The sequence below is a fragment of the Hyperoodon ampullatus genome (genome assembly GCF_949752795.1).
Source record: "Hyperoodon ampullatus genome assembly, chromosome: 1".
In the NCBI taxonomy this organism is placed as follows: Eukaryota; Metazoa; Chordata; class Mammalia; order Artiodactyla; family Ziphiidae; genus Hyperoodon; species Hyperoodon ampullatus.
In genome coordinates this window covers 155,741,106-155,766,029 of record NC_136914.1, presented here as the reverse complement: position 1 = coordinate 155,766,029, position 24,924 = coordinate 155,741,106, and the positions used below count along the sequence as shown (strand labels likewise).

General features: G+C 36.6%; 1 protein-coding gene across 3 annotated transcripts in view; it reads right to left on the bottom strand.

Annotated features, from left to right (window-relative positions):
- Positions 1–6,896: 6,896 nt before the first annotated feature.
- The window catches only part of COL25A1 (collagen type XXV alpha 1 chain), a gene marked incomplete at both ends in the record, with an annotated part of 479,103 nt that continues 461,075 nt past the window's right edge, over positions 6,897–24,924 (bottom strand). The window contains 5 exons of one of the 3 annotated variants that reach the window (XM_079701033.1): positions 6,897–6,929; positions 11,162–11,200; positions 13,263–13,340; positions 17,419–17,472; positions 19,933–19,986. In XM_079701033.1, coding sequence (XP_079557159.1) covers positions 6,897–6,929; positions 11,162–11,200; positions 13,263–13,340; positions 17,419–17,472; positions 19,933–19,986 — 258 coding nt within the window. Of the gene's footprint in view, positions 6,930–11,161; positions 11,201–13,262; positions 13,341–17,400; positions 17,473–18,443; positions 18,471–19,932; positions 19,987–24,924 lie in introns of those variants that run through there. The other 2 variants (XM_079701035.1, XM_079701034.1) reach the window with 2 other exon arrangements.

Genomic DNA, 24,924 nt, shown 5'->3' with positions numbered 1-24,924 from the left:
CCAAAATAAGTATCTGCATGATAATGGGGGACTGTGGAGGATTGTAAGCAGGGGAATGGCATGGTTAATTTCCCTGAAGAACTGTTTTCATTGAAGTTGGTTTTGGCACATGCACTTGGCTTATAATGAGGAACATTATGAAAAGCTGCTGTTATGTTCATTGTAGGAGTGCCCTAAATGACAGTGCCCACTCTAAGAAATCTCAGATAAGACACTTCTTATCAATCAGCTTTGATTCTTTTGAGGAAGTAGTATGTTTCACTTTATGGATGATGTAAACATGTAAACTTATTTCTTTTTTTTGTTATGGACACTGAGAAGCTGAGAGCCATACAATTTTAAGTCTTACATCTTTTCAATACAGCTTTCTTTGTGACCTTGAAATTTGTTTAAGTATGGTTTTCTTGGTTATTTTTAAATGTATTTAATTTCTTTACAAGTGTTTGTTTAATGTGCCTCAAATACTATATGAAATGAAATGGGAGGATAACTTCATAAATAAATAAGATACGGCCATATTTGCTTTCTCTGACTCATCAGAGTAGTATCGGGTACAAGGTGGAGGCGAGGTGGTTATTAGAGGCAGGGAGGCCAGCTCAGAGGCTCTTCTAAAAGTCCAAGAGAGAGCCGGGGGGTGCCTAGGCCGAGGCAGTGGCAATGGATGAGGAGAAGGGAGGTGGATCTCCGAGATATTTAGGAGGTAGAATTGAAGGGATTTGGTAATTAGATGCTGTACGTATGAAGGAATGGGTGGGTGATGAGATGCAGGTGGTGTCCAGAATGATTCTGACTTTTCTATCATGTTTGCTTGAATGCAAGGTGGGGGATGGTATGTTCACTGTCATATGGAAGTTTGTAAGAGAACCGGGTGTAAACATGATGAGCTACCTGTGGACATAGAGATAGATGTGCCTGTAACAGTTGGTCTGGAAGGTAGAAGAAAATCTGCAATGCAGATAACAACTTGGTCTTTGTGGGAGTGAATGAGTTTTCCTGGAGAAAAAGTGTGATGGAGAAGAGCAAAAGCAAAAGAAGCATGTAGGTCAGAGTCCTGAGGATTATCATTTAATGGTCAGGTAGAGGAGAAAGAGCTGGCAAAGGAAAATGAGAAAGAAAAGTAGAAGGTACACTGTTGGTGGGAATGTAAATTGGTGCAACCACCATGGAAAACAATATGGAGGTTCTTCAAAAAACTAAAAATAGAGTTGCCATATGATCCAGCAATCCCACTCCTGGGCATATATCCAGACAAAACTATAATTCGAAAGGATACATGCATCTTTATATTCATAGCAGCACTATTCACAATAGCCAAGACATGAAAACAACCTAAAAGTCTATCCACAGATGAATGGATAAAGAAGATGTGGTACATATATACAATAGAATACCACTCAGCCATAAAAAATAATGAAGTGATGCCATTTGCAGCAACATGGATGGACCTAGAGATGATCATACTAAGTGAAGTAAGTCAGAAAAAGACAAATACCATATGATATCATTTATATGTAGAATCTAAAATATGACACAAATGAACATATATCTATGAAACAGAAACAGACTCACAGACATAGAGAACAGACTTGTGATTGCCAAGAGGGAGGTGGGTGGGGAGGGGAAGGACTGGGAGTTTGGGATGAGCAGTTGCAAACTATTATATATAGAATAGATAAACAACAAGGTCTTACTGTATAGCACAGGATATTCAATATCCTGGGATAAACCGTAATGGAAAAGATTATGAAAAAGAATATATATGTGTAAAACTGAATCACTTTGCTGTACAGCAGAAGTTAACACGACGTTGTAAATCAACTATACTTCAATAAAAGTAAAAAAAAAAAAAAAAAGAAAAGTAGGACAAAACAAGAGTGAAGGGACATGGGAGCTAAAGGAGAGTGTTTAAGAGGGTCGCATGCATCTAATGTTATTGGTAAAGGCAAAAACGATGAGGGCTGAAAAGTGTGCTCTTTTAGTTAGGACCTAAAAATAATTGATGACCTCAGTGGGGCATTTTGTCATTCATTATTCAATACATTGACATGATTACTATGTACTACATTCTAATCACATGATGATAACTGATTTGATGTGGTGCAGATAAGAGTCAACTGAGCATAAGGAACTTTAATTCATCAAGACAGGGAATTCTGGAAGAAAAGTGAATTTGGAGGAGAAGCTCAGTATAGTTCTTACTATCTAATAAACAGAAAGTACTAGTCTTTTTTAGAAAATCACTATAGCTAGGCACTATGTTGAATGGCAGTGTTGCAATATTATGGGAAAGTAGAATAAAATTCTTTACGGACTGTGTTTAAATCAGAGAAAATAGACCAAGGTGTTCATGAACATCAATAAAGCTTTATAACAATACAATTCATTACCATTGTTTGGATTAATATTGTAATAATTACACAATTTTTACATTATGAAAATAAGTCATAAATAGTGTAAAAATAATTCTGAAGATCAACTTCTCACAAACTAGGAACCCTGAAAACAAGTTAAAAAAGCAAATAAAAACAAATTAGAAACTGAACACAAGGCAATTATCTCCAGGCTGCAAATCAAAAACCACATGCGTCTTTTGATTCAGTAATCTCAGCTGGAGAAATTACAATGAAATGAAATAAGAAATCAAACAGGGACAATTCAATCTTTCAATTATTTACACTATTGAGAAAAACAGGTTTGTGCCATATTTACAGTGATAAGACACAACACATTCTTAGAATAATCAATTACATGAGACTGGCCCACAAAACATTAAGAAAAATATGCAGTGTAATGCTTGCCAAAATATTTTTTTTGCATTTTTCTCTTACTTTGTATTCATGTGATTTTTGGCAATATAAAAATAGCTGCACATAGAGGTGAACTTTAAAATGTAAAAAATACAAATAAAAATATAATATTTTCTAAAGGAAAATCAGATACATACATCTTTTAAAAATGTTATTAAATTGAATGAAACATTTACAACAGTATAAAGAATATTCACATAAATGTCAATAATATGTAAGACATTCTTTTGTGAATCCAATTTATTAATATTTCTGAGATATGTGAGAATATCCACTGCATTTTGAGAAATGTTGGTACTTTGTTATCAATAAATCAAACGTAATAGGTCAGGTTGAAAAAGTCTTATTCCCAGAAGGACAGTCTGTCAATAAGCAGCATAGGGAAACTTATGCATTTAAATACATTTAAAAAATCAGAAATGCCATTAAAATGTTTCAGTATTGAATTAGCAAAAACAAAATCCACTAAAAATTTAAGTTGGAAGGGTATCTCTGCTATGGTATATAGTAAATCCAGCTGATATGAAGCTATTTCAACAAAAATGGGAAAAAGTAGGGACTGAAGGTCTTTATACTCTAAAATAACTTAGCAGAATCATATTGGTCAAGTGTGTTAATTCCACTAGGAATGAATTGTTCTAACAGCCAGAATCACATGTGACTGTTCTAAATCATTAGTTTTGAGAATATAAGATTATGTTGTTATGGACTTGACTTTCTAGAGATAGCAAGGTTTTTGTTTTTTTGTTTTGGCAGAAATTAGAAAAGTTCATTTCTGGTAATGTTAATTATTAATAAAACTTGATTATCAAGAAATAGAGAAAAACAAGATTTCAAATATCAATATCTGCATGTTCCTAAGATCATTTATTAGAAGATATGAAAACATCACCCACCTTAACAAGCATAGCTTATTTCTGGGCAAGATTATATATAGTAGTCAAAAAAAAAAAAAGATGAAAAGTGGTGTTAACTTTTTATGCTATAATAGTAACATTAAAAGTAAAACTTTGGAAAATTAAGCATGTTTTCTAAGTGATAAAAATATAATACCAGTTAATTTTTCCACAGATACTGACATGCTGATTTGACCACTTCTAAACTAGTAGAGAGGTGTATATATATATATATATAGTAGACAAAGGACATATAGAATGAACTACTGGATGCATAAGAGTTCTTACTATTCCATCAGAACACCATGCATAGGATTCAAGAACAGACTTTTTTTTTGGTAGAAATTCAAGATATTCTCATGTTTCCTATGAAATCAAATAAGAAAGAAAAACCTTTCAAGACTGCTTTTCATAATGAAAATGAAAACTAGAAGAAAAATTTTGGCATATTTATGGGTCAGGTACTCTATGAATGTGTGCAGACTTGTCTAATGTTGGTTTTGTCATGCTTAATCAAATTCTATAAGCTAAAAGATGAGAGTAAAAGTTGATAAAGGCATATGGTATATGAAATGAACATGAAATAAGAGGATCCGCAATCCAAGTACACACATATCATCTATAGGTACACTGTTTTGTTTTCTTTTACATTAAGAAAAACTGGTCATTGAACCATAATTATAGTAAATCCATAAACTTGAAAAATAAAATCACGCACTAACAGTTTAGGAATGCTATTAAACAGAGAAATGAAATTATCCATAGTAGAGTTGCATTGTCCATAAAGAAAAAGAAAAGATATACATTAGCACCAACATAAACGGAAAACAATTTTAAAGCTAAAACACATACCAGTTTGGCATCCTTAAAAGATGCTTATCAGAAATAGAACCTGATCTTGACTTATTTCCAATGTCTTTCATGTATTTTTTCTTAGTCTTCTATCCAATAATAGAAATTAAAAGAAAGCAAACAAAGAAAAATATGTAGCTGCCAACACATATATCGGCAGACACATTCATTAGTTCATTAGGCAATTATTTGAGGATTCTCTATATTGATAAAAAAATGGATGATTTAAAATATTTTAGTAACAAAAGTTAAAGATTATGCATGTTGGTTAAGACCTAGCAGTTCCATGGAACAAAGAGGAGGACCATGGTCCTTTTGTTTTCCCCAAGGAAATGTATTGAAAGTTTACAGCTTCCTTTAATCATGGAATAAAAGGCAATATTTTCAAATCAGTTATAGAGTAAAACCTCAATATACACATAGGACAGAACAGTATTCTTAAAGGGCTGTGTTTAAAAAATACATATATTTTTTGTACGTGAAATATTTCTCTTTTGATGTTAAGGTATTCTCTTTTGAAGCTGTGCAACTTTTAAATAGTGATCCATCTCAATTCCTCTTTCTACTAGAGGAGTAGAAAGAAAGATAGATAGGAAGAAATATAGCCACCAGATTTTTCTCAAGACACTACTGTTTGTTTTCCTGAAGAGACTGTGGTTTTACTCACTTTAGTTCATTTTTCCAAAGCATTTAAGACAAATTGTTTCAGACACTGAATAAAATACCTTATCCTAACCAGATCATACAAGAGATGGGTAGAAAATGCCCTCTGTTGTTTTAAAAATGCTAAACTGGTTTCAGAGTGTGGAATGTTACTAGAGATGTTACCAATTTGATCGATAGATTAGTTCAAACATCTTTCCATTCTTGAAAATGTAATGGAAACAAAAAGAAGGCATTTTGTATAACTGAGCATTTGTTTATATATTATGAAAGAGATCATAAGGATCTTAGGATCCTTGTCTTATAATCATATTTTAACTGTTGTCACCATAAGCCAATGATGAGATAATTTCCCCTCCGCTGGTGAAAACCTATACATGAAACCAGAAATTTTCCCACAAAATGGCATGAAATGAGAAATTATATTGTCCAATGGGCTGAAAGAGTGACTACTCCTCATTGATGATGTTTCTCCTAATGTAACCCTTCCACTTAGAACAAGTCATTTCAAAACATGCTATCAACTCTTTACTGTGCAAAGAAATGCTCAGTCTAATAGAGTTAGGTAACTTTTGAGCAAGTAGTTGAAAAATACTCTTTATGGCAACTATATTTCACAGCTTTCTGAGATCTCAGATTTGGTCTGTGCATAAGACAAACATTGAGAAATGTAAAAAAGATAAAGAAATCTAAATATAGACACAACTTAGAACTAAATAGAACTACAAGAAATAGAAATGAGTTGATACAATCAACTGTGACCAAATCTTGACTTTATCTTAACTGATAATCACTATATATGTTATATTCATCATACAAAAACAAATCAAAAAGTACTGAAAAATTGTTTAACTTTGATGCTTTACAATGACTGAACTGAAAATCGAGCTTCTGTTATATTCTCTTCAGTTATTCAGAACAGGAGAGAAGTTAGCAAATGGTACCAACTTATTAGGATTTGAAGACTTTCCTTTAAAAAACTGCTCAAAATAAATGTGACAAAAGCTGGAAAACAAATCTTTCCTGAATATTCCTGGGACTAAAAGAAAAAAGAAAAAATGTTAAAAAGAATGGAAAATATCTTTCTTTTTCTAGAAGTTTGTAGAAAATGTTTAACATGGGTTGGATCTTGGAAGGAAGGGAAGCTCCCATCAGCTTCAGTAGAGATTGTAGGATGAGCTCTCCTACATCCTCAGGAAAGGTTATTTCAGCCAACCCCTTCTTGGGACGTGTTGTATCTTCAGCAACCTGAGCTTTGGTGAGATGTACACACCATTTGTCCTCAGGAACAGGGGCTGCCATTCCAAGAATCTCCTGCCCAAAACAAGTGCAGTATGCTTCTGTCATTTTCCAAAAGCATCCATGTTAACACTTGCTGGAATTCAGTTTATTAAAAAAAAAAAAAAGTCCTCTATTCTGGGTGCCTGCCTTTGTAAACCTCTTTCTTACTTGGTCACATGAGAGACAGCACAGGAGGCTGAACCAATCCTTTCTCTTCGTCTTCACTGCCAAGGGCAGCCCAAGGAAAACTAGTGTCAGCAACCAGCTCAGTCCCTGGACATTTCAACCAAAGAGGTCACGTGAGCCCACAATAGTGGAAGCTGAAGATCTGCAGTTGGGACCGCAACTCCTTTCAAAATACAAGACCATTTGTGTGTGTATGCTCTCCGCCACCTTATCACTTTTTGGCAATGAGCCATGGTGTAACCCCCTTGAGATGACAAAAGAAATAAAAGTTCAGATGTGATCAAAGGACTCATAATGCAGCATGCTAGCATCTGAGTTTGCACAGCAAGCAGGCTTGGCACACACCATCATGCTTTTTTAGTCAGTTTCAATGAGTGGTGTGGACATGAATAGCAAAGGTGAGTAGGGATGTGACGATAAACTCTAAAATCAGTCAGTATAGTACATTTTCATAGCTTCGAGTTCATATTTGGTCACAATTTCATGTAAACTATCTCATGGCACTTTTTGTCCATGCAATTAAAAAGCCCAGAGTAAGAAAATAGCAAGAACAATCAATCTCTATCACTATGTCCATATAAATACATATCTTCACATAAGAAAAGAGATACTGATCTATATTTTTTGCAGGCTTCTCACTGGTTTCACATATTGCTCAATTTCAGATGTAAGGGAAGAAAAAATGGATATGTGTACTACTGCAAACAGGAAGAAGCAGCTATATGTAAACATATCTCAGACTTGTAAAATCTGCAATCCAATTTTCAACTATAAATATAAAAAGTGGACCATTATATACACAACTTCATGCTCGGAAGGTTAGATTCATCACTGCAGAAAAACAAACAACAAAAAAGACAAATGTATAGAATTAGTAGTTTAGGATAAAAATTCCAAATTAACATTTATTTTAAGAAAACTGGTAGAACCCTGAATAGAGGGCTTTTTTAAAAAATCAATGAGCCAATTGATATGTCCTATACATTACTTTTCTAAAATTCATCAAAATTTTTATCCTAGGTTCAACCCACATTTTGTTTTGCCACTGAGAAATCTGTGGGAAGTGTTTGTCTCAGTAACTATTCTGGGAAAGCAGAAAATTAAGATTTTATCACAGATGTGCCATAATTAAAAACATGTCCTATATATGGCTTATGTAATCTTCTCCAAGCATTAAAACACAACTGTGGAAAATGTTGAGGATTCTGACCTCAGTGGCATTGTTTACTTCATCAATGCCCAACTATAACACTCTACTCTCTTTGGGTTCTGGTTTCCCCTTTCCTTTATCTGGTCCTGCCCTGCTGTGAGGGGCATGCAGGGCAGACCTCTCTGCTGTCAGGTCTTCAAGCTGTGTTATAGGTTCTATTGTGATCTAAGGATCTGGAAATGTCAAGTTCCTTGTTCTGAGCAGCCATAATTACTAAGGTTTTCCTAGAGCTGAAGTTAAGTCTGAGAGAACAGAGGAACAATGGTCTCTGAGGTATAACTTATAGAGCAGATGTTGGCGACAATCTTCACTTTTACTCAAAGAAAAATCAGTGAGAAAAGTAGAATGTCCAGAGAAGGAGAATGATAAAGATCTCTTCATCTCCCCACCACAATGGTGACTCGTCCTCAGAGTCATCTTTCAGTTCAATAATTAAAAATATTTGCTTTTCTCTTTCCAGTAAAAATAGATGCTATATTAAGTGTGCTTAAGAGGCTGGGTACTTTCTGATCTTTAGAAATGAAGTTCACTCAATGTTACACATGTTATGCCAAGGCCAGAGGATGTGTCTGCAGGAAATATTCCTTTCTCCAAGCTCCCACTTATCTCAAATTTCAAACAGATGCATTTTTTTGAGAAACCAATGTTTTGTAAATAATCTCCAGAATTTTAAAGATTTTTTTTTCCCCCAGACTTTAAAACTTAATTGAAAAAACCTGTCACCTTACTTTAGGAAGATTCTGTTGCAAACCTGTCAGCCCTATCTGGAAAAATGAAATTTCATGAAACATTAAAAAATATGAAGGCCATATGTATTTTTCCTAATAAATAGTTTTTAATCTCTGGATAAGGACAGATGATAAATTTAATAGCTTGTAAGTATTTTCTTAACCATAAATTCTGCCATTTACTCACTGTACAAATTACAATGTGAATTAGTATATCATTATTCTTCAAAATTTAGAAAACTGAGCTATATCTAGAAAGAAAAGTAATTTAAACAAAGATCAAATAGTTTACATGGAAAAACTATTATTGAGAGTAGTATGACTAACAGGACTTGTTCACAGTGATTTCTACTGTGGCTACAATCTGAATTTTCAGTCAAACAATTACCACTGTGCTCTAGAGACTACTAAACATAATGTTTAAAAAAGTGGTCCACTAAAACAGGACTGAGTAATCTACTGGCTTTCTTTTACAAATATCATTTAAAAATTAATTTGATTTGACCAACAGTGTATTTGAGATAGCTAAGTTGACCACATAAGAGATTATATTCAATAGAACATTTCATTTTTCTAATTGTTTCTTTCTTCTTTTTTGGGGGAAGGGGGTGTTGGGGGAGAATAATCACTATTGTTTGCATTTGATTGTGTTGGGGAGTGTGGTAAGCGATACTGAAGCTTTATCATTGAGTTATGATTCTTTTTTTTTACCATTTAAAAAATTTTATTGAAGTATAGTTGATTTACAACGTTGTGCATTGTCTTTATATAAAAAGAGGCTGGATTTAAGACAGCCTTAATCTTATGTAGAGCATAGTGTATATTCTGCGGAAAAATAAGTACTTAAAAGGGAAATTTCTGATTTTCTGAGCTACTCATATTAGCTCGTATTGCTAGGTTTGGCCATCTTATGAACCAAAAAGATGATGAATGCTTTGCTTGCTGCCCTTATTTTTATGCCTTCACAAAAAAAGGAAGTGATTTAGAAGCGGCCAAAAATGATGTGAACCCAAGTGCTGAGTAGTGTCAGAGGGTGGATAAAGCAAGCCTTTCACATCTCTCTCCATGTAAAGTGTGCCAATGACTGGATTAAAAAATCATTATAGTATTAGATTACAGGGCAAAGGTTAAAGAGCAAATGGTAATTCCAGCTTAAGAAGGTATTAAAAATTCTGAGAACAGGGGTTATGATGGTAAAAGGATAGTTTTCTCAGGTGAAGAAGAATATGATGATAGCCTCATCTTCCCAAGAACCACTTGACCTCAGCTGTGATGGAGCTAATGATCTGACAGGCTGAAAGTGGAGTACGGGAAGCTACTAAATAAATGACGCTACTGGGAGAGAAGGATTTTCTTTCCCTCACCAAGTGGGGTGAAAGTAGTTAAGCAAGAAAGTGAGTTTCACAGGATCTCCTCACAAACGGAGTTGATGAGATGAGAGGAAAATAAGTCTCTCCTCATCTTTTTGCAATCCTACATAGTTTTGCTGTAGGTTTGCCAATGAAGCAAAGCCTATCAAAAATGAACAAAGAAGCCACAGGTGTTAGAGAAAAAAATTTCAAAATGATGAAAGAGTATGTATATTTCCCTCTGGATCATTTTCACATCAGTAGAATTCCTTTAACCTTAGGTAGCACATGCACAGTCCTTTATAATTAGGTGCGCACCGTTACTGGGTAAAGGTTGGGTATTCTCTGAAAGGCACAGCACATACAGATCTCTTCCCTCCTTAAAGTTCTGCCATTGCTTTCCATTGTCAACTTCTAGTTCTGTTACATACTAGCTCTTTGTCCTTGGAAGTTACTTAACTTCTCTGAATTTTACTTTCCTCACTGGCATCATTCACGATAATAATACACTATAGGGTTATTATGAAGATTAAATAAAGTGATGTCGCCTATATGAAAGGGCTTATCACACAGCCTTTGTACAAAAAGGTTCTCTATGAAGAATAATTTCCCTTCTCTGCTGAATACATACACAGTGGCTATGGGTGGCCACATATAGAGGCTAGAGCAAACTGATAGCATCAAGGACACCAATGTAAATATAACCAGATTCTCCTAAATAAATCAAGACATCATCAAAGAAAATTATGCTTACATTTTCTGCCTTCTCAGCTTTGTGACTAATATTGACAGGGTTCTACCATTTATTTGCATATTTGCCTAAGTAACTGAGTATAAACAGAAAAAGAATCACAATTAAGAATAATTTTAAACAGTAGGAGGAAAAGGAGTTTGAGACAAGCAAACCATTATCAAGATGCACTGCCCCTTTCCATTCTGAAGAAAAGATTAAATAGGGAAGGTTCCAAATTACAGTGTTTGCCAGGAATTATTTTTACTCATCAGTTTAGGAAGAAATCAGCAGCAAACACCATTAAAAGATATCCTAGAGATGGGATCTTTTGCTTTTTAATACCCAAACACCTTTCAGCAATGTCAAATTCAAAAAATCTGTTCTAAATGGAAAAGCCTAGGCCAGGTAAAGAGAAAGGGACAGTGCTTCTTTTAGAAATAATTCTGTAAAGCCTACCTTTTGCCAACAACCAGGCATGGGTAATCCATCTGGCCCCTATTTTAGAAAGAAGAATAAGAATTCCTCAGGTTCCACGAAAGTGATCATACTTCATAATTAATATGCACAGAGGCTTAAAAATGACTATCTACCTGTTAGGTGGCTTTATCATAGGTATCTTTTACTAATAATCAACTCTCAAGATATTACCCAACATCAGTTAAAAGGAAGAAAATTCAAATGTTTTCCAAAGTGAGTACACATTTTTCAAATAAATAAAATATAGAAAGATTTATACTTAACTTTGGATAATAATTTGTAAAACCTAGTGGTCTACTTAGTTATATCTTTAGATAATAAATCTGTACTATTTCTCTTAATTTCATTAAAACACATTTTATAATTATCTTTATTCAATAAATGGAAATAACTTCTCTTCCTGGTCACTATGTTCTATGGTTGAATGCATGATAATGATGAGTAATCAGTGATGAATCATTTCTATCTGAAGTTTATAGCTCTTCCTATGGAGCATCTTTCAACTTTTCTATATTGAAAGCAGATAAAGTAAAACATTAAATTGATTGAATTAAAAGAGAAGCAGCCAGTCTATATCTTTATAGTAAAATGTTATCCATAGTCTTTCTCAATTTTTAAATTAAAATTCTTCAGAAGCCAATTAACAAATTCTGAATAAACAAGGGATTCTTAAATGTCGCAAAATTTATTTTCACTTAAAGAAGGATAAGCACTTGGGCCTCCCTGGTGGCGCAGTGGTTGAGAGTCCGCCTGCCGATGCAGGGGATACGGGTTCGTGCCCCGGTCTGGGAGGATCCCATATACCGCGGAGCGGCTGGGCCCGTGAGCCATGGCCGCTGAGCCTGCGTGCCCGGAGCCTGTGCTCCGCAATGGGAGAGGCCACAACAGTGAGAGGCCCGCGTACCACAAAAAAAAAAAAAAAAAAAAAAGAAGGATAAGCACTCTTCAGATACAAATGATATAAATAAGGCAGGAAGAGTTGATATATTATGAAGCATGCTTGTGTTTTCCCCCAACAAAATGATTGTAAAATATTATTTATTGTCAATACCAAGCAAACAAAATAAAAGACTGGGCATATCATATTGACATTTTCTAATTGCAGTTATTGACTGAATAAAATTTTCTTCTATAATACAATCTCTTAAAAGACTTGAGAAACAAATTTATCTTTAAAGAATCATGCTTAGTATTTAAGAATAATATAAGAACATGCAGACCAAGTATAACCATCAACACAGTCATAAAAAGTTTTCCTTTACACCTCAGAAAATTTGCATACACTTTCTTTTTAAATGTAAAAAAAAAAACCTTGAAATAACTTTATAAGATATTTGGGAAAAAAATCGGTAATGCCAGATTGGTACAAGGAGAAGGGTCACCCGGTAAAATTTTAGATTTTAGTATAAGGATTTTGACATGCCAATGGAGGTAGGGGAGATCTGTCTACTTTAGGAAAGTGAGTTTCAAAAGGAGGGACCATTAAACTGAAAAGGTTATGTGACACAGAAGAGGGTTTGGGCTGCAGACTATTATCTTTAGAAGCTCAGAGAAGTTTGGTTTTCTCCCCTACGGTCTCTTAACAGCATTCCTCTGAATTGGTTAAGTCTTGACCACAGAAGCTCAACTATGTAGGTTTGGTCTTATTTACACCCTGACAGAAATTTAGTGAAAGAGGCAAAAATGCCTTTATTTCTTTTAAGGAAAAAAAAAAAAAAGATAACTTTAGGGGTAAAACCCAAAGTTATAGCCTAGTTGTACCTTTACATAGAAGATTTTTATGCACTTCTAATGCCATCTTGAAATGGTTATTAGATAAATTGACATTCCCCAGAACACAGACGTGGCAGCCGTGTCAGTTGTGAGAACAATGTCAAGAGGTTAATTTGCAGTCACTGATTGAAATGCGTGCATGCTCTTTTCACTCTGCAGAGTCACTGAAGGAGCTATTCATGCACATGCATGTAGTGTGTTTATCATGTAAAGCTTGCTCCAGAAGTACCACTTTACACTGAGAGAGATGAATATGTAATAAACAAAGGAATTGCATGCAGGGTGGTAGGAAAGAGAAATACTGTACCAATTGGCAAGGGGCATCCAGCCCATCCAGGCCAGGCTGGCCTGGCTCCCCTTTTTCCCCCTTAACGCCACGGAATCCCTGTTTGTAAAGATTAACTCATAATGTTACTAAACAGAAGAAATCACTTAAGCACAATTTCTGCTAATGAAATAACCACAATAACAAAAGGCTGGGAGAGGAGCAACTCTGAAGGGAAAGATACCATCCAATGACGCTGGACCAAACAAAACAGAGCTTGATGTGGTCCTACAGCCAGGGCTTGTCTGGGAACGGGGACCTGCTCTCCGGAGCAGGACTGAGGAGCACGGGTTCCTCCCCCGATCCCGCATTCATGCCCCGGATGCACATCAATACTTGAGTGTTGAGAAACCAGGCAGAGCTGGTGGCCAGAGACAAGGGGTGGAACACATTGACAACCTGATATCGATGTTTCTGGGACCTTAAAGTCTACGTTAAAAGACGCCAATCAGAACCCCCGCTGGTGCGGTCCCTCCAGTTTGCTCCTCTCCCAGCTTCGCCTCCGCATGTGACATCTGGAGACGGTTGCATGAGTCAGACATACCAACGGGCAGGGTGCATCTAATCCAGGAGCACCCTGTTCTCCTTTCTCCCCTTTAGGCCCCTTTTTGCCTTTCTTTCCCTTTTCCCCCTGTGGATACAAGGGTTTAAATAAGACAGGTTTTATTTTTTGCGGGGGGGGGGGAGCAACGGTGATTCAAAAGATGGTTTAGCCAATAAAAGTCTGGAAGGGCATTTACCACTGTTTTCTGGTTTAGGTAAGGCATGATATTATGAAAAATAACAGACTTCCAGAGTGGCAATGGATTCTGGGCAGTGATGTACAGGATTTTATTAAAAAGATTCAACAAGATGAAAGAACTTGAAGGCTGACACATCAGAAAGGAGGATCAGTGCTGACTTAGACCCCAGTGCCGTGGTCCTTGTGAATGAGGTGTTCCCGCCACTGCTTTGGTGAAGATGACAGATACCAACTGTATTGAATCCAGCCAGTGGCAGTGAAGTTCAGAGGAATAATGGAGACTTCACCCAATTTTCAGTACCTGCCAGCTTGCTTTTTTTCTAATCCTATAACAGATGAAAGCTACATTGAGCCAGAGGAAAAGGAAAAAATCTTGGCTGCTTCTATCTTTTTGAAATGAATCCAACTTTCTGACATTAGTTTTTGTAGTTAGTTCTCATTTAAACATATTCAGTGTGTTAAAAATATACTCTTTCTTTTAACATTCTTTTTAAGGAAACTAAAAGCAAATACTTTCCTTAGTAAGTCAGATAAACAAATTAAAAGTGCTAAGATTTCTCAGCAATGCCACTTGGAGAAACAGACTTGTTTATAAACTCAAAGATGTCCTTTAATTCACTGTTGTTGGTCTCATGCCAGGTGTTCACAATGGTAAATGGGTTTCCAGCTTGCTCACAAGGTAACAAAAGCCAAAAAAAAAAAAAAAATTCTGTTCAAGAGAGGAAAAGCAGTTTGGATTCAGTTGAGCTAATGCTAAAAATGAGGTGGGCAGGATAATTACATAGTGGGAATGTAGCCATGGAAATTAGTATTTAGGAATCAAGGTAAAGGTTGTGGAAATCTGCATGGATCATAGGGATGGAGGAATTAAGGAAAGGAGGCAAAAGGAGGAGAAGTAAGGAATGCACCTCAGCTGTTTCACATTAACATAAATATCTGCACATTTATAGACAAGAAGCTGGTGCAGTACAGAATACAAAATACTATGCAATACATATTTAAATTAGTGTATTCATTCTGCAATCAGGATGGCAGATACAATAAGTCTGAATAAGTTCAGAAGCGAAACAACATGAATATTCAAAGACATATACATAACAGATATCGATGAGATATGCACTCAAATTAATGCATTCTTTCTGTGTGAGTGAAAGCTCCACATTTATCTCCTGTGTGCCAAAAACATTGCATCAGAAGGCTCAGAATCAAAGCCATTTGAGTTTCTCTACTATCGGGGAAAGAGAGAACTTCTGTGTGGTTTAGTTGATCATGATCAAAAACAAAGACCCGAGATGCCAGGGTAAAATGAAATGAGAGCAGGTGTGACAGGAAGTAAGGTGGGAGGAGTTTTCGGGAGTAAATTGCTCACTCGCGCAGGATGAATCAACATTCTTCCTCAGCAAGTAACATCGTTGCCGTGACGTAAAATTGATTTAAACTTCACTGGGAGGGAGTGGACTCTTCTTCACATAGGTGTGACTGACACCAGATGTGTTGGGTATTATTAATTTTGGACTCAATTCATTTTTTGATTGGTTAATCAACTCAGAATAATCACTCAACGGAAAGTGTTGTCATATGAATGTTGACTTTAACAGGCTCTGGGAATCGTTTTTCAGGAATATTCTAGTGAACCTCAAGCTTTATGGAAAACAGACACTATTTTACAGAGGATAATGTGTCAGTGTTATTATTAATCAGCATAGTTTTGTAACTCTCTGTGGGTATGAACCCATAAGGGCTCTTGTTAATTTTTGTCTCCCATGTCAAAGACTGATATACAAAAAGTATTCACATTTGTATCTAATTTCCCTAAATATAAAATGTCTAATTATGGAATCTGAAATATGGAAATATTTTTGTATGGATGATTAACATTATTCTGAGGATTAAATTTGTAGCTTTAGGTTTTCATAAGTTATAATACCAGTAATTTCTTCTTTGTTTAAAAGATCATTAGAATGAATATCTTCATAATGGTGACATACTTTTGAGTGAATAAGGTTTTTGACTCATACAACCCATTCGGTAAATATAAAATAAATGCCTCTAACCTTGAAAGCACACAGAGACACCTTGGGCTAAAAGACTGCATGTACAATTTATCTCAAAACATGTATATTTTACAGTTAGAATTTACAATTCAGAATGAAAGAACTTTTTTTAATGCTTCAGTTTCCTTGTCTATGAAATGGGGACAATAATAGCACCAAACTTAGGGTGTTGTTATGAGGATTAAAAGACTTCTCTTATGTAAGGCTCTTGGAAAAACATAATAAGTGTTCAATAAATGTGACGATATTGACAATGATGATGGTGGTGCTTTCATATAACCACTCACATGAGCTTTCCTAGCAATGGGAAGCTAAGTAATGTTTAATGTCCAAAGAATACACAGCAGGCTTAATATCCTTTTTTTTTTTGGCAACTCTCATTTGGCCTTGCTTTTCAACAGCTATGAACTTGACTGTCAAAGAGAATTTATAGGGTTTTGAAAATAGTGTGGTAAGCAGAGTAGGACATAAATTAATCTGAGAAATAGAATTGGTTTAAATCTGAATTATGAAGGTACCATTTCAGCCACTTTAAGATTTTCATTATTCTATTGAGGTGCTGAGGTTTTAAACATTTTTCCCCCTTTTCAGCTGTGTCCAATATAAAAAAACTATTCTTTAAAGAAGAAAAAAGTGGTTTAAAAGATCCATAATCCACATTTTGCTTCCAGACATAAAACCATTTTGCTTGATACTGGCTCCTTATTCCCTGGAGCTGACGGTCTTGAGATAGGACCTAAACATCAATCTCATAAAATACACCAATATCTTCACTTAAAAATATCTACAGCGTCCGAAGGCAACAAGTCCTTGTCCCTGCGTAATGGACTCACTGGGTTTATCGGGCATACTGCTTGCCTTCCACTTTCCAATCAAAAAAAAAAAAATCAAGATACAGGACATATCTTCTGTCTCTACTGGGAATGTTGTGAAGATGAATGAGATGCTGAATTTACTGGGTTAGCTGAGCTCTGCCAGAAGACTGTTGCAGATTTGTGCTATTTAATTTTACTTAATGTCATAAATGCCTCCCCCACCCCCATTTTCAAAAACCCCTGAAAACTTCATCTTTCAATTAATTGGTGTCAGGTAGTCCAAAGATTGTAGCCCAGATATCTGGGGATTATAATTCTTTTCTTCTGTGCTAACAGTGCCCTTATTTCTTGCAGTGTAGCTTTCTTTATTCCTCTGTGAAGATCTGGTTCCTCAGATCAGACATCAGAGTGTTTTTGGAGCACAGGATGGAGAAAGATTAGACGTATGAAAGAATTGCAGAGGTTGAACAGCAAAGCAGACAGAAGCAGAAAAATCAAACAGGCACATGCTAGGCTGGAGAGGTCACCTTTTCCCCCTTTTCTCCTAGATCACCCTTCTCGCCTCGTGGACCAGGGAAACCCTATAGGATAAAAAGCAAACCAAAAAGATCTATTGGTATAACGGTGGCAATACCATATTGAAAAAAAACCTTAAGAATTCATGTTTCTGAATGCAAATATAAAGAAACGTGGCATGCCCTCAAATCTCAAAACTTAGATGGGTAAAGTGGCACTTAGAAATAACAGTTTCCTAACATCCCAAGTATCTTTAAACAAAAGGTTTCTTGCTTTTTCTCCAAAGAAATGTATAGTGGAGAGAATATCAGGATCCTAGTTTGAATCCTGGCAAGTTGTCTGATCTGTAGGACTGTGGGCAACTTACTTCACCATTTTAGTCCTTTGACCATAAAACGAGGTTAATACCTATTAATACTACACATCTGCTGGTGTGAGCATTAAATGTGATGATATATATATAAAGTACCAGAATGATGTCTGCACACAAATGGTGCCCAATAAAGAGTAACTACTATTACTTTTTGCTACTGCTATCATTCACATAATACAGGATGAGCAGTAATCATTTTAGAAGGGATTGACTTTTGACATTCTCTATTTTTATAGAATTATGTTACTATAAGATATATAGAGGCTTTATGCTAAAAAGAAAAATACTGCATAATAGCTTTGAGAATAAACATACCATTTCCTAAGGGTAGCATGTGAAAGATACTTCGATTTTATGCATATTTTAAAATAAGTAATTTAACCACTCATGTTGAGTGTCTCTAATTTGGGAAAGTATTTTGAAGTGCCTCTATCAACTGTCAGTTATTAATTTCATACTAGATAATTATGCTTTTTGCTTTTCTGTCTATCTCATGCCAACCCTAGTGGTTTATTTCGTATTGCTGCCTACACGCACAGCAATATATTCTGTACACATAACTATGTGCACAGAAAAAAATTAGAAGTCTTCTTGCTGTTATTGATGATGGAGACCATCAGCATCTATTATAATGGGATGATGTTTATTGTAGGTATTACTTACATCAAGACCAGGCTCTCCATCTTTCCCCTGCCAAAGAATCATAGTAGCTACATTAGTGTTCCTAAGTTTCATGAATAGGTTATTATTCTATTTAAGGCTGCCTGGACATGCAACACTAGTATAAAAACAACTAATTCAGAAATGTGAAAAAGATTCTCTATTGATTAGTAACACAAATTTCTTTCACTAAATCAAGTGAAGTGACTGTTAATGATGCAGGTAAGGGTCATGAAAATGTTTTTATTATATATCAGGTTAAATAGTCTGATATTTTGCTGAAGTTTAATGCTTGGTATTCAAGTTATCAATCAAAAGCAAAAATACTGTTTAGTTGATTTAAAAACACACCAGCACTAACAGAATAAGCAAATCTATGCTACTTTAGTTTGACAACTTAGTAGTTAGCTCATAAGTGTGTAAAGAATGTGAAAACTATTTATTGTTAAATACAATTTTAATTTGGCTAGATGTACACCTTGTCTATAAATATTGCAGGTGTGAAGATCACAGCTTAAAAACTGTAAATTAATGATTCCCTATTATAGAAGGAATATAATACTGCTGTGCAAGGATGATCCATTCAGCCTTGTGGAGCAGATTTTCAGGGCATTGAAAATCACACAACAAATCCACCCAAAAGTTGTTGAGAAGTTGCTTTGATTCCACCAGTTAGATTTTGAAATCTATTTCAAAATCAGCATCTCTTTTACCACTCAAGTAATCATGGTTTGAGCTTATTATTTCAATTCATAAAAACTAGAAAGTACAAGGTACGTGGAAAATACATAGGGGTTAAAAACCTTGAGACAACAGTATATGCTTCTACTGTAGTCCTACCCTACCCCATCAAATCATTTACAATTATCCCAAAGATGATATTCTGAAGCAAACCCGAGGCCCTCAATTTGAAGTGGGTGTAGTTGAGAATTTTCAGATGATAGAACACTATCAGCCTTCTCTGTTCTTAAGATCACTTGTCATCACAGTTATTTAGAAAGGTCAGAAACATCAAAGTCTTTGTAAACATCAATTTGAGAAATACCTTTTATTAGCAAGAGCAGTTTGTGTAAGTGATATATGAGAACAGATAAAGTCTGAAGAGAGTTTTTTAAATTAAGCTTCCACACCCACTTCTGGTACAATGACCTCCCAAGGAAGGGCCAATTATGAGTCTGGTCAGATGGCCCAGGGAGGGGTTATCTGACAGTCAAAAGCCCCCTTTCAGGTTAGTACTGTCCATCTCATGGACAACCTCTGATGCTCTCAATCTGGTGAAGTGTGTGGGTGTCTGTACGTGACTATAAGAATATGACACAAATATGACCTATCTCTGAAGTACACAGTTACATTGACGTTGAAGAGAATTAGTGGATTGTTCTTTGCTCCTCTAATGGGCTTAGTCTACCCACGAGGGGAGGGTTAACCACGCCAGGGACAGGTCATCTGTACATGCTGAAGGGAAACACCATCGCGAGACAAGAGAACTCACGGGAAGACCATATGGCCCTCGGGGTCCCGGCTCTCCCATAGTTCCTTTTTCACCCTATAATGAAAGGTGAAAGTGCAAATCATAAACAAACACCTATATTCACACACTTTCCCTGATGGCCTGTGGCTAAAGCCTCTATTTGAAGTATCATTCTGTCAAAATTCCAAAGAGTCAGGCTCTTTCAGGGCCGCTGCCAGTGATACAGCAAAAGAAATCCATGTTAGCATATTTTACAGAATCACCTTTGAAAGAAGGACTGTCTGCCTAGCGGTGCAAAAGGACTTGCATAACAAGGGTGTGGTGCTTGGGTTTCTTTGGCCTTACTGCGAAATGTTTATTTGTTACTAATTATTTTAAGTTACTACTTTTTCAAAAACATAATAAGAAAATTCTTTTCCCCCCTACCAAATGTCTCTTCAGCAAGCCCTTCCTCCTTGACTGCCCCTGCCCTTAATTGAGCTGTATTTTACTTCACGGTGCTCATACACCAGGAGACATACCCACGTTGTAACTTGTCTATTCTCTGCTGAGCCCCTCACTAGAATCTGCACATTAGGGTGCCAGGGCCCTGGCTTTTTTTCCTACTGCATGCCCTCAGCTTATAATAGTGTCTGGCACATCAGTAAATAATTGCAGAATTCATGAATCAAGTCAAATCAATACAATCACGTATGTTTTGCTTCCTTTCGGAAAAAGAGGGTTTAAAAACTTTTATGCTTTCTACTCAATGCCTGATAAGGTAGGAATTTACTACCTCATCACTCTCTCTCCATGTACCTATTTAAGTAGCAGAGCTTGTCTTGGCTTAAACGATAATCTTTTTTAAAAAAATTTATTTTATTATACAGCATGTTCTTATTAGTTATCTATTTTATACATATTAGTGTATATATGTCAATCCCAATCGCCTAATTCATCACACCACCACCACCCCCGCCACTGTCCCCCCTTGGTGTCCATACGTTTGTTCTCTACATCTGTGTCTCTATTTCTGCCCTGCAAACTGGTTCATCTGTACCATTTTTCTAGGTTCCACATATATGCATTAATATACGATATTTGTTTTTCTCTTTCTGACTTACTTCACTCTGTATGGCAGTCTCTAGATCCATCCACGTCTCTACAAATGACCCAATTTTGTTCCTTTTTATGGCTGAGTAATATTCCATGGTATATATGTACCACATCTTCTTTATCCATTCATCTGTTGATGGGCATTTAGGTTCCTTTCATGACCTGGCTATTGTAAATAGTGCTGCAATGAACACTGGGGTGCATGTGTCTTTTGAACTATGGTTTTCTCTGGGTATATGCCCAGTAGCAGGATTGCTGGATTGTATGGTAATTCTATTTTTAGTTTTTTAAGGAACCTCCATACTGTTCTCCATAGTGGCTGGCTGTATCAATTTACATTCCCACCAGCAGTGCAAGAGGGTTCCCTTTTCTCCACACCCTCTCCAGCATTTGTTATTTGTAGATTTTCTGATGATGCCCATTCTAACCAGTGTGAGGTGATACCTCATTGGAGTTTTGATTTGCATTTCTCTGATAATTAGTGATGCTGAGCAGCTTTTCATGTGCTTCTTGGCCATCTGCATGTCTTCTTTGGAGAAATGTCTATTTAGGTCTTCTGCCCATTTTTGGATTGGGTTGTTTGTTTTTTTAATACTGAGCTTCATGAGCTGTTTATATATTTTGGAGATTAATCCTTTGTTGGTTGATTCATTAAACGATCATCTTGAATGCTTATAAAAAATAAGTGTAATTAGAGGTGGCCCCAGGAATACGAAATTGTGATAATAAAAAGAGATGTCTGCATTTCAAGTAGTGTTTTCTTCTGCTGCCATCTCCAAAATTAAACTGTCAGTATTTAACATGGAAACTTCAGGAGAATGATGATGTTTATGTGAGGGGCCAAAAGAAAATGTTACCTTCTTTTATCACACCACTGAAGAAGTTTAACGGTAGCAAATCTCTTCCAGGGGTAAAATGTCAAGTTCAGCTGATAACTGTGCATGCAGATCCAAGTATTATTCTGTGTTTCTCTACACTCCAAATTCCCATGTGAGCAAATTTCAAGTCACTGTCAACATTCTTCTTTAATTTAAACTTAGGGTTTGTTGGTGCTAATTAGCACTGTCACTTAGAGGCACATATAGTATAGGGAGATTTGGGGGAATAAATATGATAAAAGCTTATTGCACTTTTACTCATTATTACTTTATGTTTATTACTGAAAGAGCAGGAATTGCATTCAGTAAAGTGGCCAGGCTTTGAAATGAAACAGATTTAAATTTGAATGCCAGTTCTGGCACTGACTGATTGCATGGCCTTGGGTAACTTTCTTAACCTTTCTGTGCCTGTGTTTCATTGGCTGTAAAATAAGAAGAGTAATATATATTCTGCAAGAATTTTTCTGAAGATTAAGTGTGATTATAAAATATGAAATTATATGTTGCCAGATAATATGTCCATAAAAAGAAGCTCTCATTATTATCGTACAGTTAGAGGTCTTGTTTTTAATGAAAAGGGCTTGGCAACCCAAAGAGCACTAATTCAAAATAAAGTTCTTTCAGTTTGATCTGTCAGTGTTATTTATGATTTTTTAAGTGGTGGTGGTGCTGTTGGTAATGGTGTGTGTGTGTGTGTGCACTCACACGTGTGCGTGTGCATGTGTGTGCGTGCATGTGTGCATGTGTAAATGGGAGGTGGAGATTTAGAAGGAAGGTTCATGTAACCTGGAGTTGGTCTAATTCGTAAAAACTCAATGGATTAGAGTAGCTCTGGTTTGAAATATCTCCACAGATTATTATTATTATTATTATTTTTTGCGGTACGTGGGCCTCTCACTGTTGTGGCCTCTCCCTTTGCGGAGCACAGGCTCTGGACGCACAGGCTCAGTGGCCATGGCTCACGGGCCCAGCCGCTCCGTGGCATGTGGGATCCTCCCAGACCGGGGCACGAACCCGCGTCCCCTGCATCGGCAGGTGGACTCTCAACCACTGCGCCACCAGGGAAGCCCCACAGATTATTTTGATATACTTACTCCCTTCTTCCTCCTCTGATTGAGTACTTCAGCTTTATTTTGTTTTCAAAATGAATATACCGTGGCTGATTTGAATTCAGCTGTCACTAAAGCTGTGGAGATCCTCTTGCAGAATTGCTCACCCCGAATACTTAGCTTAAGCTAATAATGACAATTCCATCTCACTCCCAGTGACTGCTTCAGAAGTGGACATATGACCTAATCCTGGTCAATGAAGTGTCAGGGGAAGTGGCTGGGAAGCTTTGGGGACGGTTTCCTCACAGCTAAGGAGGGTACAGGAGAAGACAGTCCCTATGTTTGCTCTCTGCCGATGCCTCGCCAGAGGTGAGGTCTGGAAGCGCTGCAACCAGCTTGCCTGTGGTCAGAAGACAAAGCCAGCTCTTGCAAAGGGCACAGAAGCAAAGCCTAGAGTTCCTCCTTTGACTATTTTGCCACACAGAACTATACATTTCTTTATTGTTTAAGCCATTTTGAGTTGGGGTTCTGTCACTTGGAGCCAAAAGCAGCTTAATGGTTTCAGCTTGAAAACTTTTAGGAATGAAGGATTAACACAGGGCCTTTAATGTGCAACTTCTTTTCCGGGATTCATTCATTCCAAAAGAACTTTGAACCTCTCAGATTTAACACACTCTACAGAGTTCCTTAGTGGTTACAAGGCCAAGATGAAGAAATCAGCTGAAGGTAGGACGATACGTGCTCTGAAGAGCTGACTACTAATGCTGCCAGTCATGTATTTGACAATTCTTTTTTTTTTTTTTCTTGCGGTACGTGGGCCTCTCACTGTTATGGCCTCTCCTGTTGCGGAGCACAGGCTCCGGACGCGCAGGCTCAGCAGCCATGGCTCATGGGCCCAGTTGCTCCACGGCATGTGGGGTCTTCCCGGACCGGGGCACGAACCCGTGTCCCCTGCATCGGCAGGCAGACTCTCAACCACTGCGCCACCAGGGAAGCCCTTGACACTTCTTGAATAACACTGTCTGTCAAATGCCTGGTTTCTTTTAGGCTGGTCTCATTTCATTCAGGATCTTTAATTTGCATGTCTACCCTGAGGAATTATTCTAGAATGAACCCCTTTCTTGATTCCTGCCTCTTTAAAATTTGAAACTTTTTCAAGAGAGTCCAGATGGCACCTCCATCAATTAACTTTGAGAATCACACTCCAGTTTAGCACTTAGGGAGAGGGGCACTTGGAGAGAGTACTGATATCTGATCCAGTTAAGACAGTTAACATGCTGAGTAAATACAAGTGTAACACTTTACACTGCACACCATTTGACTTAAACTATGCCTTCACAAATTCTTAAGCCATTTCATTTGCTCTTCTGGTGAATTCTACCCGGGCGCTGAGACCTGATACTCTTATGACACTGTGGAGCTCTCGGAAGTAACAGCTGATTTACCAAACGGTAAACCCTCTTGAGTCCCAGGGCCTTCTGCCACTAGACTACTTGAGATTTGCTGCTCCATTTTTAGTCCATGTACTGGATTTCTTGATACAATGCTTGAATGCACCAGCAGCATGGGGCTCTTAGCTTTTAAATCTTTTTAATTAAGATGATCTTCGTAAGTCTTTTGTTTGACCTTAGAAATAAATTCAACTGATTTATTTCCTTTAGGACTCACCTCTTCCTAGAAGGATTCTTGGGTAAAGCCAGACTTCCTCATCGCTGAATGCCCAGCATGTACTATTTGTATTCATTATCTAGTTATTCCTTGCAGATATTTTTTTCCTCTGCAATTAGATTGTAAACTCTTCTAGATCACGGAAAATAGCTGCTTCCTTCACAGTACTGAGTAAGTATATACAGTGTAGTAATAAAAGGTTATAGGATGATGAATCAATTATTATTATGCAATTCATTAGAACAATTGGCAAAATCGACTTCATAAATGGGAGGAGAGCGTTTTCATTCCACACTAGGAGTACGCTGTGTTTTGTACATCTT